We start from the raw sequence: 17019 nt of genomic DNA on the forward strand, positions 1-17019 counted from the left end.
ACAGTTATCGAGTTCTTTGGATCAAACAACAGGAAATTTGTCTCCGTTATGTCCCGTACTGTGTACTCGTTGGGTTTGGTGCTCCTTCCTGCTCTGGCGTATTACATTCCTTCATGGAAAAACCTACAGCTGGCAATGACTCTACCAACATTCATCTTTCTGATCTATCACTGGTAATTGCTTGCAATGGAACAATAACATATTTATGATTGATTTTTAATCACATTTGAAATGAAGGTTCTCTTTAGTCATTCTACATAAGTTATTGGTATCTTTATATAAGATTCTATCATATATCATTTGCTGGATATGGCAGACATTAATGTTGTAACAGGGTTATTCCAGAGTCTCCCAGATGGTTACTGTCACAAAGGAAGACAAAAGAAGCTGTAAAAATTGTCGAGAGCATCGCCAAGTGCAATAAAAGATCACTTCCTGAAGACTTTCAAGAGGTAATTATCAAACTCATTGCTGTAGTATAACCAATGTTTGTTTGTTTTTACTGCCTATAAGTCCTCTGGGAAGTTCTTACATATGAGTTTTGAAGTCAATTACAAAATGATATGAATTCAAGATTTAGACATTATTATATTAATATTTAAATAGAAATAGAATAAAATAAAATAAATATATTTTATATATATAAAACGTTTTTCGTTACATTAAGCATGACGTTTTTTGCAGTAAGCGTTATTAATGCTTAAATATTTATTTTATCATCAATTTTATAATTTCCATGCTGCCATAGACACGTTTGCAAAAGGTAGTTTTGTTGTGCAAGACTTGTGGCTTTATAAACAGACTAAATTGGTAGTGTTTTTAATGAAAATCAACAGTATGCCAAAATGTGTACAAACCAAACTCTATAGTCAACATTCATAATTAAAATCTAATTTTGACTCATATGATTCTGTATTTGAAATGCCTTCAAGAGAATCCTTTTTTACACTATTTTTTCCACAAAAAATAACATTGTGGTGGAACCATACTGTACATATGACCTGGAATTTCCTTTTTGCTCTATTTGTTTTAGTTCACATCAGGGATTAGTGCTTGTTGTGTCTGTGTATAACAATGTGTCTCAAATAAGTCTTCTACACCAGTACTCCGAAAAACACTATTATTAAAAAGGAACTCTTTTGTATCGATTTTTTAGATGGATCTTCTGATAGAAAAACAAGAGGAAATTGTTCGCCCTTCATATAAAGATTTATTTAAGACTCCTAAAATGAGGAAACACACCCTCATCTTGATATATGCATGGTGAGCTTTCTGTATGTGTCCCTAAATACACCTTTTTATGCAACTGTTTAACAGTATCAGTATCAAAATGATCAAAACCACTATTACCTTATTCGATCAAATGCACTATATCCTCAGTGTGACGTTTATTGTTTTTGTTGCATCCTCTTCCTGCAGGTTTACCGGTGCGGTAGTGTTCCAGGGTTTGGTGTTACGTTTAGGAATCACAGGAGACAATGTTTCCTGGATTTTCTCATTTCAGCTGTGGTGGAGCTTCCAACTGGAATTATATTTTATTTCTTAGTTGACTGAATTGGCAGACGCCCTCTCATGGCAACAGTCAATTTTTTGGAGGGGCTGCTTGTTTGGCTGTGCCATTTATTCCGCTGAGTAAGCTACAGGACACCCCCAGACATGTTTTGGCATTTTTTGTAAATGTTTAAATGTTTAATTCACAGTGTTCATCAATCTATTTTTCAAGATATTTCATGGCTGAAAAGAATCATTGCGATAATTGGAAGACTGGCTATTGCTATTGGGAACGAGACTGTGAATTTTGCTAATACAGAACTGTATCCAACACCGCTCAGGTATTTATCAGTCTTTTACCAATGAATGTGAAACAGAAGTGTGTTAATGCTATTTTTAATCACATAATCCACCAAAATTAAAGCCAAATATTTGTATTTTGATCACACTTTAGTTTGGGGACCAATTGTCACTATTAATTAACTTTGCTGCTTATTAATAGGTAGTAGTTAAGTTTAGGTATGGGTATAGGATTAATGGATCTAAAATATGGTCATGCAGAATAAGGTATTAAAGAGATACTCCACCCCAAAATGAAAATTTTGTCATTAATCACTTACCCCATGTCGTTCCAAACCCCTAAAAGCTTTGTTCGTCTTCGGAACACAATTTAAGATAATTTGGTTGAAAACCGGGAGGCTTGTGACTGTCCCATTGACTGCCAAATAAATAACACTGTCAAGGTCCAGAAAAGTATGAAAGACATCGTCAGAATAGTCCATCAGTGGTAACGTTATGAAGCGACGAGAATACTTTTTGTACGCGAAGAAAACGAAAATAACTACTTTAATCAACAATTCGTCTCCTCTGTGTCTCTCCGCATTACCGTAGCGCGGTGGAGAATAACCACTGAACGCAAGCAGCGTACGCTATTCTGTGTCAGCCGTGACACAAGGATACGTTTTCTACGTGTATTTACGCTTTGATTTGAACGAGAACAGCGCATCCCTGCAGCTCGGCTGACACAGAAGAGCGTACGCTGCTTGCATTCAGTGGATATACTAGTGTATTCTCGTATTCTACGGTGATGCGGAGAGACACAGAGGAGACGAATTGTTAAATAAAGTAGTTATTTTTGTTTTCTTCGCGTACAAAAAGTATTCACGTTACGGTTGAACCACTGACGGCAGATGGATAATTCTGACGATGCCTTTCATACTTTTCTGGACCTTGACAGTGTCATTTACTTGGCAGTCAATGGGACAGTCACAAGCCTCCCGGTTTTCATCCAAAATATCTTAAATTGTGTTCCGAAGACGAACAAAGCTTTTACGGGTTTGGAACGACATGGGGTAAGTGATTAATGACAAAATTTTCATTTTGGGGTGGAGTATCCCTTTAATATGTGCTTCATAAGTACTAATATTTAGCCAATATGCTAGCAATATGCATGGAAATAAGCAACTAGTTAATAGTGAGAATTGGCCCCTAAACTAGTGTTACCATATTTTTTAACACCTATATCTATATCTATATATTAATGTTTAAAACAATTGAGCATCGCCTTGAAGTTTGTCTTCCTTTTCTAGATTAGTATTTCTTTATCTAGGTAGTATTTCTTTAAATAGGCATTAAACGTTTCTCTTTTTTTGTAAGTATAATTTACTTATTTTCTTGTGTGTTACAGAAACTTAGGCGTATCTGTGTGCTCCTCAGCCAGTGACATTGGGGCAGTTGTTGCTCCGTTTATTATGTACAGGTTAGCTAGTATTTGGCAAGAGCTTCCCCTCTTTGTCTATGGTGAGAAGTCATTTCAATTTCAGAAGTGGAAACACAAATAATTTCCTTGTGTTTCTTATCGACTCATGTTTCTCTCTGTCCCCATATACAGGGGCCATGTCAGTTCTGTACAGTGGACTTGTGATCCTTTTACCAGAAATGAGAGGTGTTGATCTGCCAGAAACTGTGGATGATGTGGAAAATATGAGAAGGTAGGGGTTTTTAGTTCACAAATAATATAGTTGTTAATTTAGTCTGTTAATAATGTCATATGTTCTTTAGCAGGCGCAAACACAAGGAAAAAGATGGGCCTCAGTTTCCTGAAATAAACATTGTTCCAATGAAAGCAACTGAGAGAACATCCTAGAAATTATTTCATTTGCAAACAATAAATGTAATCAGAACATTTATGGTTGATAGCATCACCATGTACTGTTATATTAGCGTAATATCGTATATGCAATATGCATCCAAAAGAAAAAATGAAAGTATAGGTGCATTCAGATGATTTTAGACATTTTAAATGACATATTTCTACACTTTAAATGCTTTATTTGCTGGCTATATTCCTTTTGTTCATTAAATGTGTCTCTTCATATTTAATATCTAATGTGCCTATATATTTTTTAATTGTTCACGTTCTGGGTGTTGTAGCCTAGCCTGTTTTATATTCATGGTCATAACTCACATCCAGCCATCCATGAAACTCGCTTTTAATGAAATGCTTTTATTGACACACAATAGTTTGTTAATTAACGTGTGGTGACCTGTAAATTCTCTTTTATTATGTTATACGTTAGTGTCTGAGTCTGAACAGAAGGGTACATTCATTGTATTCCAACACCCAATCTAGTCATTCTAGATCAGCAGAGCAGATTTAGTCAGTTTACTGAACATATTGGACAAAAACAATCAAATGGGCACTAAAAAGTAGAGCATTTCCTTTAAATGAGGCTTGAATGGGCAAATTATGGCCCTCCCTATTTCATTCTTTAGTGTTACTGTAGCCCTATACATTAGGACAACATGGGAAATGAGGTTAGCCTTTCAACTGCTGTGTGTTAATGGGTCACACAAACTGAAACAATCAACCATCAGTCTGAATGTTAATCAGGCTGGAAAAAATCAGTGCCATGCAGGCATTTGACGGGAGAATAACGTGAAGTTTAGTGAGCCTCAGCAGCTCTGCTTCATTTTGATACCAAGTTGGTTGATTTTGATTTTTTTTTAAAAAATCAATATCTGATAAGCTCATCAAGAAATGAAGCAAAAACAAAGAAATGCAATTGATTCGGGTCATGATGCTGAGATGAATCCAGAGGAGCGCAGGAGACTTCAGGAAAACATCCGACAGTGGAATTCAAACCGACTCAGCCTGTTTGAGATCACTGAACCTGATGAGGTGAACACTTTTCTCTTTTTAAAGATTGACTTTTACAAATAGGTTTAGTAATGTTAGATCTACAATTTTACATTTTCACATTGTTCAGACTGTTCATTAGGAGAAAGAAGTAAAAAAATAATAATAATGAATAGCATCAAATAATTTGGAATTTGAAGAATTTGATGCTTCTTTGATGACTTTCGACTAAAGACTTTGGTCTCTTGGCAAATCTGAGCACATTTTGATTACCGGGGTCTTTTTCTTTGGAGAAAAATCTGAGAAAAAGGAGAACTAGTATTGCTGTCTAGGATAAATAATTGAGATATAGAAATTTCATTTGTGATTTTTTTTTTAATTTAATATAATTGCTGTCTAGAATAAATAAAATATTAAAGAAATTCCATTTGTGATTATTTTTATTTTCACATTTTTCTATCGAATCTCATTGCTTTCTAAGATAAACAACAGATGTTACAGAAATTTATTGCATGCTTTATTAATTGTTTTTATTTAATTTTGGTTGTGTTTCATGTTTTCCATCCTATTGCTGCTAGTATAAAAAAATTGAGATATTAAAGAAATTCAATTTATTTATACTTATTTTTTATTTAATTTGCTTTGTTTACATTTTCCATTTAATCTCATTGCTGTCTAGGATTCAAAAGTGAGATATTAAAGAAATGTCATGTTTGATTTTAATTTTTGATGTAGTTTAGTTTGCATTTAATGTTTCCATTTGATCTCATTGCTGTCTAGCAAAAAAATTTGATATTAAAGAAATTTCATGTTTTTTTTTTTTTTATTTAGTTTGCATTTTACATTTTCTATTTAATCTTGTAGGATAAATTGAGATAAATGTAATAATCTTTTTTATTCTTTAGGATTCTGTATTTCATGGAGTTATTCGTTTCCACCTCCAAGACCATATTTCAGGGAACTGTGCCACAAAATGCATTTGTATCTCAAGCGCTTCTAACACACAAGAAGTCATTGAAACGCTGCTGGAGAAGTTTCAACATGATGGGACCTCACAGTCTTTCTCATATTCATTGTATGAGGTCTTAAAAAATCAAGGTGACAGCAGGACTGAATTTAACTTGTGTTTGTAGGCACACTTCTGTTCTCAGTCCTTGTCAGAGTTGACTTAACGTTCTGTGTTTTTGCCATTTAGAAGAAAGAAAACTGGACCGTTCAGAAAAGCCCTTGGTGGTTCAACTCAACTGGAATAAAGACACAGATGGCAGATTTGTCTTGAGGAATGACAGTTGTGTAACTTTACAGGTGTGTGACGTCCCTGTCATTCTACTAAATCCACGAGTTGTTATATTAAATATGTAAGTTAAATATAAGAATTTTGGAGTGAACGAAAAATAACTTTTTTTTAGGATGGCTGTTTGGAAAATAAGGAAAAAGTTGGAGTAATTGAAAATTTCAAGAGGACATTATCAAAGAAAGAGAAGAAAAATAAACAGAAGAAAAAAGTTTCTAGCAGTCACATGTTAGAGAACAGTGTCTCTGGCAGTAAAACAAACAGGTAGGTAATCACTTTTTTAATGGACATAGAATGACAATCTTAACCTAAAAGAGATTTTTTTGTGCCGAGAAACCTGTGATGAAAGACTTGTATTCATTAAAGAGAGGTTTTTGAGGTGGAGAACTGTTAAAATTAAATGTTCTGCTACACTCTAAAAAATGCTGGGTTGTTTCAACCCAACTTTGGGTCAAATATGGACTAACCCAGCTGTTGGGTTACATTTTTAAATTAAATTTTTAACCCAAAAGTTGGGTTAGTCCATATTTGACCCAAAGTTGGGTTGAAACAGCCTGGCATTTTTAGAGTGTATATATAAAAACCTAATTGGTTTATTGTGACTTAAACCACTAATCTATTTTAAAAAGAAAGTCAGGTATCTGATGTTTGAGTGTGCAGATATTATAGCAAAAGTTATGTAGGCACCAGTGAAAATGTCATAGCCTTTGTTTTTACTTCAATGTGAATTGGTTGGGAACTGATGTATTTAAATAAAAATTAAAATATATATAATAGGAAAAATATATACGCAAAACTCAAATTCCAAGGAAAAAAAGATTCTCAAAAAACCCTATTACCAGAAATATCTTTTAAAAACAAAATCTATATTTAGGCAATTAATGCTGGGTTGTTTCAACCCAACTTTGGGTCAAATATGGACTAACCCAACCGTTGGGTTCAATTTTTACATTAAATGTTTTACCCAAAAGTTGGGTTAGTCCATATTTGACCCAAAGTTGGGTTGAAACAACCCAGCATTTTTTAGAGTGAAGGTAAGTTTATTTATATAGCACATTTCATAATTCAAAGCGCTTTACATAAAAGGAAGTAAAATAATCGTAAAAAAAATTAAGTGTCTGCATGTAATAAAACATAATATAACAGCATATTAAAGTGACATTTTTCATCTTATTGTAAATTACAATACAAGTAATTTGTCACTTTAACATGTAATAGTTGAAGGTCATATAAAATCATAACTAATTAATGCATTCATAGTTGACTGCTTTTTTGGCAAAATTTGGCATTTGCTGAAATCAGTAAATCTTTCCAAAATATTATATAAATGTATGCATGCTATACAAAGCAACATTAGGTATACCAATAACATATGTTTTGTATTTAATATTTAGTAAATAATAAGTATATTTTTCTCCTGATTACAGCGTGACACAAGACTACTTGGAAGTAAACTGGAATCTCCCACTCAGCATTTCTTTAAAGGAAAAAGGTACAGTTGTTGATCCTGGCTTAATAAAATCATTCAGTCAGCACAATTAAGTTCTCTCTGCTCTTAGGTCATTTACATTTTGTCTTTGATTTCTGTTTCAGATGAGGATTCTTTCTTGCTTGCTGTGGTTAATGACATTAACAGCTCCACGATTCACTTTAAGCTCTCGCCTGCGTATGTGTTTTATCTGGTTGGGCGATTTTTAACCAGCCATAAACCTATGCAGTCTGAACAGAAAGTCTGCATGGTATTTGACAAGATTGTGCACTTGATTCAAGGCGTCATTCAGGTAGATTGAAGACTGTAATTAGAAAAATGTGATAAACTACCTGACCTCAAGATTTGATATATTTGGCCTGGAAATCACAAGTTAAGTCCCTGATAATTTCCTTGGCTCCTGTGTTTCCCATTTAGAAACAGAGGAACATCGCATTGGCTCTTGCCTTCTGGATGGCCAACACATCTGAGCTCCTGAACTTCACCAGACGGGACAGAGATCTGTGTCCCATCACACTACAGGCTCAAAATACTCTCACTCAACTTGTGCAGCAGGCTTTCAGGTATGATAAAAGCATGATTGCATTGTGATGTTTGCAGGAAGGGCGATGTATTTTGAGTGTTTAATTAGGCGTTAATGTTTCCTCAGGTACCTGTCACATCGGCTTCAGGTTGATCTTGAAAATCAATTACCTGCATTCTTTGCTGATGTAAAAACGGAAAAAGAAATAGGTAAAATGTTTAGTAATCACAAAAAAAAAAATGTCTGTAAAGTTTCTGTACAACCGTTCATATTGACTGCTGTGGGGTATTTTGAATGCATTTTAATGATCTACTACATCTAATTCAGATTTACCTGAATTAAATGGCATGTGAAAAGAAATAATTTCATTACGTCAGCATTAACTGCAAAAAAAAAGATTTTTTTACTCAGTATTTTTGTCATGTTTTCCAGTACAAATATCTAAACATTCTTAAATCAATATATATTAAATTGAGAAGCAAAATGACAAGATATCAGGTCTTGCTTTCTGAAAGATGCATCAAAAGTAAGATTATAAAATAAGAAAAAAAATATCGGCTAGTGGGGTCAGAAAAATAATATTGTTTCCCCTTTGAATTAAGTTTACTTTTATTACTCCATTGGCAGATTTTTCTGATTTCTTCTTGTTTTAAGCATACTCATTAAATTAGTTTTTTTAGATTTTTTTTTGTTTGTACTGGAGAACAATACTAAAATACTAAGAAAGAAAATATTTTTTTGCAGTGCAGATGGGTCAGATTTTATGTTTGGATCTACAGGTTCAAACCCACAAATGATGATCAGTAAACTTTTATCATTATGCATTTGAGCAAAAAAAAAAAACCTTCCATCACTTGCTCACCAATGGATGCTCTGCAGTGAATGGGTGCCGTCAGAATGAGAGTCCAAACAGCTGATAAAAACATCACAATAGTCCACAAGTAATCCACACCACTCCAGTATATCAATTAACATCTTGAGAAGACAAAAGCTGCGTTTATTAGAAATAAATCCATCAAGACGTTTTTAACTTCAAGACGTTGATTCTGGCTAAGATAGTCATCTATTCATATTATTGCTTTCTCCAGTGAAAAACTTTGAATCAGGAGAGAAATCTGCACAGATCAAGCACTGTTTACAAGTGAAAATAGTCCAAATCAGTTCTATACAAGTATGTTGGAGATGGACTTCTTCCACCTTATATAGGTTATGTTCTTATACTTTATAAAAGCAATGATTTAAAGTTAAAATGTCGTAATTATGTATTTTCTTTCTAACAAATATGCAGCTGTCACAAGATGTTTACTGATGGACTGGAGTGGTGTGGATTACTTGTGGTTTATTGTGATGTAAGTGAGCAAGTGATGTAATGCTACATTTCTCCAAATCTGTTTCCTTAAAGAAACAAACTCATCTACATCTTGGATGGCCTGAGGGTGAGTAAATGTTCATTTTTGCATGAACTATTCCTGTAAGTTGCTTTAGATGATAAAACATCTGAATTAAAGATGGTGATGTGTGTAGTGTTGCAAATAAAGAATCTGTTCTGTTCTGAATTTGTTTCTTAGAAGGCGTCTTGAACACTCTCGTAAAGACCATGAGTTTGCTCCGAAGGTGTCGGGTCAACCCTGCTCTGAGCATCCAGCTTTTTTCTCAGCTCTTTCACTTGATGGGGGCCTGGATCTTGAACCGGCTCACCGTGCCGGGATCCACGCTGTGCTCGAACTACTGGGGCAAAACTCTACGGCAGCGTCTGATGCACGTGGAGGCCTGGGCAGAAAGACAAGGGCTGGAGCTGGCCGTTGACTGCCATCTCAGTCGTGTAATCCAGGTGGTGTTTTTAAAGAGATGATAAGGAATACAGCATGCAAAATGATGTAACTGCTGTTTTGAACAATATTATTTAGATCTTTATCAACATCAAAAGATCTGACCCATCTGTGGTTATTTCCTTAAAAATGTTGCTCCCTTCAGGCGACGATGCTTCTAACCATGACCTCTTACTCTACACGAAACGCCCAGATGATTCAGTCCACATGCTACAAGCTGAACTCGCTACAGCTGAGAGCACTGATGAGCAAATATCACTACAGCCCAAATCAACCCCACTTTTCAGCCGTAAGTGCATGAAGAAAAATGACCAAAATCAAAACTGCTACAAAGTATTTTCTTAAAAAGTATTTTTTTTCTTATTATCCAGTACAAATATCTAAACATTCTTACATAAAGATGCTTAAAACTAAGAAGCAAAATGACATAAGTCTTGTTTTTTTTTTTTATGTATAAAAATTAAGTGAGTTTAAGATTAAAATAAGAAAACAATATGATAGATATGGTCAGAAAAATAAAACTATGCTCCAAAAAATAAACTGGTTTTCCCTGAGTTAAATTTACTGCACATTTTTTTCATAATATTTTACTTAATATTTTTAATGTCTTTTGTCCAGTAAAAATATCTGAACATTCTAAAATCAAGAAACATTAACCTGAAAAGCAATGTATTAATGAAGATAAAAAGTATTGTTTTCTAAAATTAAGTGAGTTTAAACTTTAAAAAATTGCTGGTTTTCCTATTTTTCTTACCCCGTTGGCAGATGTTTTTTCTTGTTTTAGGCTTAAACGTTTTAACACATTACATTTTTTAGAAAACAAGCATGTCATTTTGCTTAAGTAACTGTATCTTGATTTAAGAATGTTTAAACTGTTTTTGTCTTATTTTCCAGTACAAATATCTAAACATTCTTAAATCTACATACATTAACTTGTGAAACAAAATGACTTAAGATAAAGTCATGTTTTCTGAAAAATTTATAAAAATCAAGAGCGTTTTACCTTAAAAAAAAAAAAAAAAAGGAAATATATGGTCAGAAAAATAAACTTGTTTTCCCTTTGAATCAAGTTTATTTTCTTACCCCATTTTCAGATATTTTATTCTCATTTAAGCTTAACTCACTTCATTTTGATACATTTTTCAGAGAACAAGACTTAATACTATCCTATAGTTTCTTAAGTAAATGTGTCTTGATTTAAGAATGTTTAGATATTTGTGCTGTAAAACGACAATAATACCGAGGAAGAAAGTCATATTTTGCAGTGTAGGCATAATTGTTCTGTAGCCCCACTGAAAGAGTTTGTCATTCATAGGCACTGATAGAGCGTGTAGCCGCTTTAGCAGAAACCACAAGAGACGTTCTGAGACGAGAGGGTGGAGAAATCCGACTGGAAGAAGAACTGGACCTTCACCTGCCTTTCCTGTTGCCTGAGGACGGATATTCAAGTGATTCCATGCGTGGCATTCCTAAGGGATTTCAGGAGTTTTTAGAACCCATCTGTCGCAAAGGTACTATAGCATTATCTGTTCCTCTTGTGATAGTGTAAAGTCAATATATAGACTTAAAATCAATAGTTAAAGATACATATATGTGTAATTCTCTAGGTCTTTGTAAATTAATTCCCCATTCCAACTGCGTTGGGACTTGGACCATTTTCTTTAGTCCATCGGATCACTCCGCAAAGGGTTCAGCTTGGGTATGTTGCTAATTTACATATGAAATTAAAGTGATTAATTCCCATAAAACAGCCAAGAGTTAACACTATATAAAGTAGTAATGAAACTCATCCTCATCCATCTGGACTACGGAGGAGCTGTTAATTTTACTATTGAAGCTCTTCTGAATTAATTCTCTATACACTCATAATTAAGCAGACATGTTTTAACAGTGAACACAACCGTAATTTTATTTTGTCAATACAGAAACCTGAACCAATGAAAATAACTCTAAAGAAACCTTTGCATGGTGGAATGGGAGTGAGCATTGTAGCTGCCAAGGTAAGACCAAGTGGGTTTTGTTTATTTACATTAGTTAACATGAACTTACACTGAAGAATACTTCTACAGCATTTAGTAGTCTTAGTTCATGGGAATTTCAGCATTTAATTCATTTTTGTTGTTTTAATATTGTTTAATGCACTGTCAGCTATCAAACAAATAATGAACAACTGTATTTTTAACTAACATTAACAAAGATGAATAAATGCTGCAAGAAATATACCACTCATTTTTAGTTTATGTTAGCTTTTACAGTACATTAACAAATTAGACCTTGTTGTAAAGTGTTAGTGTAATTTCATAATTCAATTTCAGAAATTATTGTGCAATTGTCTGTGATCAAAATGAATGATCTTTCAGGGGGCTGGACAGGATAAGCTTGGCATTTTTATCAAATCTGTCGTCCAGGGAGAAGCAGCAAATGAGGTCAGTATCATTGCGTAAATAACAAAAGTCATAATGTGCCTGTTTGCATCATATTATATACACTGTTGTGTTTTGATGAAGGACGGCAGACTGAATCCAGGAGATCAGTTACTGAGTGTGGATGGCAAAAGTCTTGTGGGTGTGTCACAGGAAAGGTGAAATAATCTTCATATAATTTAGTCATTCAGTGTTTTTGAGCCTCTTATGTTGTGTGGCAGGCATGACTAGATCTGTTGCACGTTTGGAAGTAAAACTGATTTTAATGATCCTATTCAGGGCTGCAGAGATAATGATGCACACTGGGTCGATCGTATCACTGGAAATTGTCAAGTCAGCAGCTGTATATTATGGTTTTGAGGGAGTATTTACCCAGTCGCCACAAACAACATGTAAAGGCAGTGAATGCTGAGCACACAACATTACAATACGCATTGCACTGCACTACAAAAATGATTTTCTTACTTAGTATTTTTGCCTTGTTTTACAGTACACATATCTAATTATTCTTAAATCAAGATAAATTAGCTTGAGAAGCAAAATGACAAGATAGTAAGTCTTGTTTTCTAAAAAAAAGGATAAAAATGAAGTGAAATTCAGCTAAAATAACTGCAAATGCAGTAAGAAAAATAAACTTGTTTTCCATTTGAATTAAGTTTATTTTTCTTACCCCACTGGCAGATATTTTTTATCTTGTTTTAAGCTCAAGCTCAAACTCACTTCATTTTGATATATTTTTGGAAAACAAAGCTTAATACCTTAAGTCATTTTGCTTCTTAAAGGGATAGTTCACCCTAAAATGAAAATTAGCCCATTATTTACTCACCCTCAAGTCATCCTAGGCGTATATGACTTCCTTCTTTCAGATGAATCCAATCGGAGTTATATAAAAAATTGTCTTTGGTCTTCCAAGCTGTTTAATGGCAGTCAGTGGGTGTTGCAGTTCATCAGTCCAAAAGAAGTGAAATAAAGAGAATCCATCCATAATAAAAAGTGTCTCACACGGCTTTGGGAGGGGGGGGTGAACAAAGGCCCGGCGCATGCGCAACGCCGACGTCCTACGTCATCAGCCCGGAGCTGCTTCCGTGCACAACAGTGAGCGCAAGCTAGATTAAATTGATTATTACGTTTTAAATATGGTTATTTTTCTTACAAAAACGCATCAATTTGCTACAGGAGGACTTTGTTCTCCCTCCAGAGCCGTGTGAGGCACTTTTTATTATGGATGCATGTGCTTTATTTCACTTCTTTTGGACTGATGAACTGCAACTGATGAACTAACCATCTAAGGTCATGTATTTTGATTTTAGAATGTTTAGATATTTGTGCTGGAAAACAAGACAAAATACTGAGTAAGAAAATCCTATTTTGCAGTGTGAACCTTTTGAAATACTTAAATGCACTCAATATTTGTATAGCCAATATATAATCTATGGCTTTGATCATATGCATGCTTGTTTCACATTTGTTAGATCATGATAACGATGGACCATCCAAGCAGAAATCCAGTGTCTCTGATCTTCATGACAGTGCTGAACCGTCTGTTTCTGGTCCATCAAGACCATTAGAAACCTTTAGAAACCAGCACACAATCAGCAGAGAGAACACGAAACAAAACCAGAAATGGCTCAAGCAGAAACTGGATTATCGTTCCAGTCCCAACCTGGCATGTGAGTGTTTATATTTACACCTCATTTTTTGTTTGTTTTTGGTTTGTTAAGCTCTTTTTAATTCAATCTCCATCAGATAACCAGGAAATGCCTGTTGATTCAGTTCCTCCTGAAAAGATGACATTATCCTTCTCCATTGAAAATCTCATGGATTCTGTAAGTACAGATACATGTTTTTTGTTTATTAAGATAATCACCTTTATGAACAGTCCCATGTTTTTTACTATTGACCTCATTATTTCACTTGTCACCCCAGGGGAAACAAAGAAACACTCTTTCAAATGCAGAGACTTTTCACAGAGAATATCTGACCCTGCCAACATCCAAACCACACAGCAATAAAACACCAAGAACCACCAAACATCCTCCACATATTGCACCAGTCTCCAGGGATCAGCAAAAGAGCAACTTTATGGTATTTGTGTGTTGCATTTCCTGTCTTTGTTCTGTCTGTTTTATTGCTGTGTTTGATATTTGTGCTTCCATAAGCTTTGCATGAGTTTGTTTGAAAGCAGAATCACCTGCCACATAGGGGAAGCCGGGGTTAGTTGTCACACATTTTACTCCACTGTATATTTCTCAAGGTTTCTGTATAGACACAAACATTTAAGTCTTGACAGAAAAAAGCTTGTGAACACGTCCACTGTTATTGGCCCTTAAAATCTGCAAATGGTAGTAAAGAGATATATACAAAAACATAATCCAATTTTTTTTTTTGCCAACAGATTAACTATAATAATAGTTATTATTATCAGGGTGCGATTTGTTAAAAAAAAAAAAATCAGAGGGGGGATATTTGAACAAGAATGTAATCATTCAGATTTTAATGTCTAAATTTAGAATATAAATGTACAAACAGTGTAATTCAAATAAAATGAACAGTAAAATACAGAAAATAATGGTTTAAAGTGAATTAACTAAATGAAATGCATTTTTAACAGCTTATTGACTATATCTAGGATAAGACTAAGATCACGTTTTATATTAAAAAAATATATAAATTATATATTAAAAGGCTTTATCCATTTTCTTTTTAATGTAGAAACAGGCACTTTCTCAAGACAATCTCTGGAGTGAAGAGAAAGGAGGTCCTCTAGTGGACAGACCGAGTTATTTCAAGAAGCAGCCAGATCTGAGCAAATGGAACAGTATTGCAACCATAAGCCCAATGGATTCCAGTTTATCCAGCCTGGGACACAGAAACGGACTCTGGAAGATCCCGACAACAACCCAGTTCGTGCCTCTATCACAGCCGAAACGAATGGACGTCCCATATACACCACAAGCCAACAGTCTTTCATTCAGTACGTTCCGCCAGCCTGTGGAGACCCAAAGTATGTCTCCAGCACACCATCAGTATCAAAAACAGAACAATGCATCACCATCTCAAAGACCACAGCAGGTTCTCAAGAAAAAAACAGTCGTCTTCCAATCATCTGCGCAGACATGGCAGAACAGCTCAGCCTCATGTCTAAGTGCGAACCCTCAGCAGAAAGGGCCCGATAAGATCAAAAAGCTCTCTGTTGGAGATTCGTGGAAGCGGGATGCTCAGGATAAGCAACAGACTGCAGACCTGCTGCAACAGGAAGTACAACAGCTGCAGGCTAAAGTGCAGCGCAGCATAGAGGAGAGTGAACGTCTGCGCAGACTCTCTCTAGAGCTGCAGTTCCAGAAGAGACTGGAGGAGTTCCAGCAGAATGGTGAAGAGGATGATGATTATGAGAGCGATTCGGGGGCCGGACGGAAGTGGTTTCAGACAGAAAGTGATGTAGTGGTGAGTTGTTAAGTGTGCACTGAAACATCACAATGATCACTTGTATGCATGAGCTTTTAAAAATCATTTTGTCATTCTAGCAGAACTGTGAAAACACTGAAACGCCCGCTGACCAGCAAAAGGAAAGCCCCTTTACTAAAGAAGCCAGTTTGAAAGGTACTGGATGATATTTCATAATCAATCGCTGATTATCTCAGACTTGATAAATTTGTCTAACATTGATTTATGGAACTGCAGATGGAGTCAAAGGTGAATCTACAGGATACGACAAAACGTCATCTGAGAAGTTCTGTTCTGGGTAAGTCTCAACTATGAAAGCATAATTCTTTACACCAATTCTGTTTTTTAACTCTCCAGAATAGGGAAGAGTGGGGTTTATCATCACATTTTTACTTCAACCTATACTAAGTTTATTTTAAATGGTATTTTAATGGCTTTTCAGCTCAATTTAACTACATAAGCAATTATGAAGCACAAAAATGGTTAATGGATTAGCCAATAAATAGTGGGCAATAAATGCTGTAATGAATTCTATATTGTAACATTTTGATAATTTATGTTTATATATATATATAAAAAAATCGAAGGCACCCGTCAAAAACCCTCTGCCTCCTTTGTTCGACGCTGCAGGGCTGCTGCAATATTATTATTATATTATTATAGAACCTAGTTAAATTCTGTCTTATATTTATTATATTGCTCACTGTTGTCTTAATGTATGTTGGTGTTTTGTTGCGTTTACTTGTTACCCACAAGTTATAAAAATAATATATGATGGTGTTGGAATTTTGATCTGGAGAACGGAATTCACAAACATTCATCATAATTTAAATGATCATTATTTTAAAATGACTATTCCTCTAACATAGCCTTATACATAGCCTCACATATTGGATGTTTAGAGAAACCTGTAGTATTTAATTCTAATCAGGTGATTGTTTCGTATATATATTCTTACAGTGAGGTAGATCACAAAAGCTTCAAAACACGACGATCCCCAGAGAATCTGACCTTTAAGGAGCGCCAGCAGCTGTTTTCTTTGGCAATGGTCACTTCAAGTAAAGCCAAAGTGTCCTGATGAAAAGGCAAGCCTCAGAGACTGTCAGTCATTCGGACAATAGTGTCTTAAACAAGATAAACAAGGTTTTATATTTCATGATGTGTTTCTAGACCGCTGCATGCAAGCTGTAAAATTGTATACACATAAGGTAACTGAGCCACTTTTTCATTTCTGTGACTAAAGATGACCCGCTTTATCTGAATTCACCAGTATTTTTCACATAGTGTCATTAAAAAATAAACTAAGAATTTATTCATATTGGAAAGAGGGATGTTGTATACTTTACCAGATATTTAGGTGATAGCAACTTATGCATCCTTCAACACT

General features: G+C 34.8%; 1 protein-coding gene across 2 annotated transcripts; it reads left to right on the top strand.

The window, feature by feature from the left end:
• Positions 1–1776: 1776 nt before the first annotated feature.
• afdnb (afadin, adherens junction formation factor b) lies at positions 1777–16920 on the top strand. 2 transcript variants are annotated; one of them, XM_016440537.1, is made up of 26 exons: positions 1777–1832; positions 3179–3291; positions 3383–3482; positions 4521–4672; positions 5536–5728; positions 5826–5935; positions 6040–6188; positions 7352–7416; positions 7518–7705; positions 7831–7976; positions 8063–8145; positions 9505–9767; positions 9911–10054; positions 11081–11276; positions 11373–11464; positions 11691–11765; positions 12126–12191; positions 12273–12346; positions 12468–12586; positions 13661–13858; positions 13935–14014; positions 14115–14273; positions 14901–15632; positions 15713–15788; positions 15870–15930; positions 16593–16920. In XM_016440537.1, exons 4-26 carry the CDS (start codon positions 4532–4534, stop codon positions 16708–16710), a joined length of 3528 nt encoding a protein of 1175 aa, XP_016296023.1. In that variant the 5' UTR covers positions 1777–1832; positions 3179–3291; positions 3383–3482; positions 4521–4531; the 3' UTR covers positions 16711–16920. The 2 variants fall into 2 exon arrangements, with proteins under 2 accessions (XP_016296023.1, XP_016296032.1); XM_016440546.1 differs by lacking the exon at positions 1777–1832 and having other exon boundaries at positions 3010–3250.
• The last annotated feature ends 99 nt before the right edge of the window (positions 16921–17019 follow it).

Source organism: Sinocyclocheilus anshuiensis, unplaced genomic scaffold (genome assembly GCF_001515605.1).
Source record: "Sinocyclocheilus anshuiensis isolate Anshui unplaced genomic scaffold, SAMN03320099.WGS_v1.1 scaffold1561, whole genome shotgun sequence".
Lineage (NCBI taxonomy): Eukaryota > Metazoa > Chordata > Actinopteri > Cypriniformes > Cyprinidae > Sinocyclocheilus > Sinocyclocheilus anshuiensis.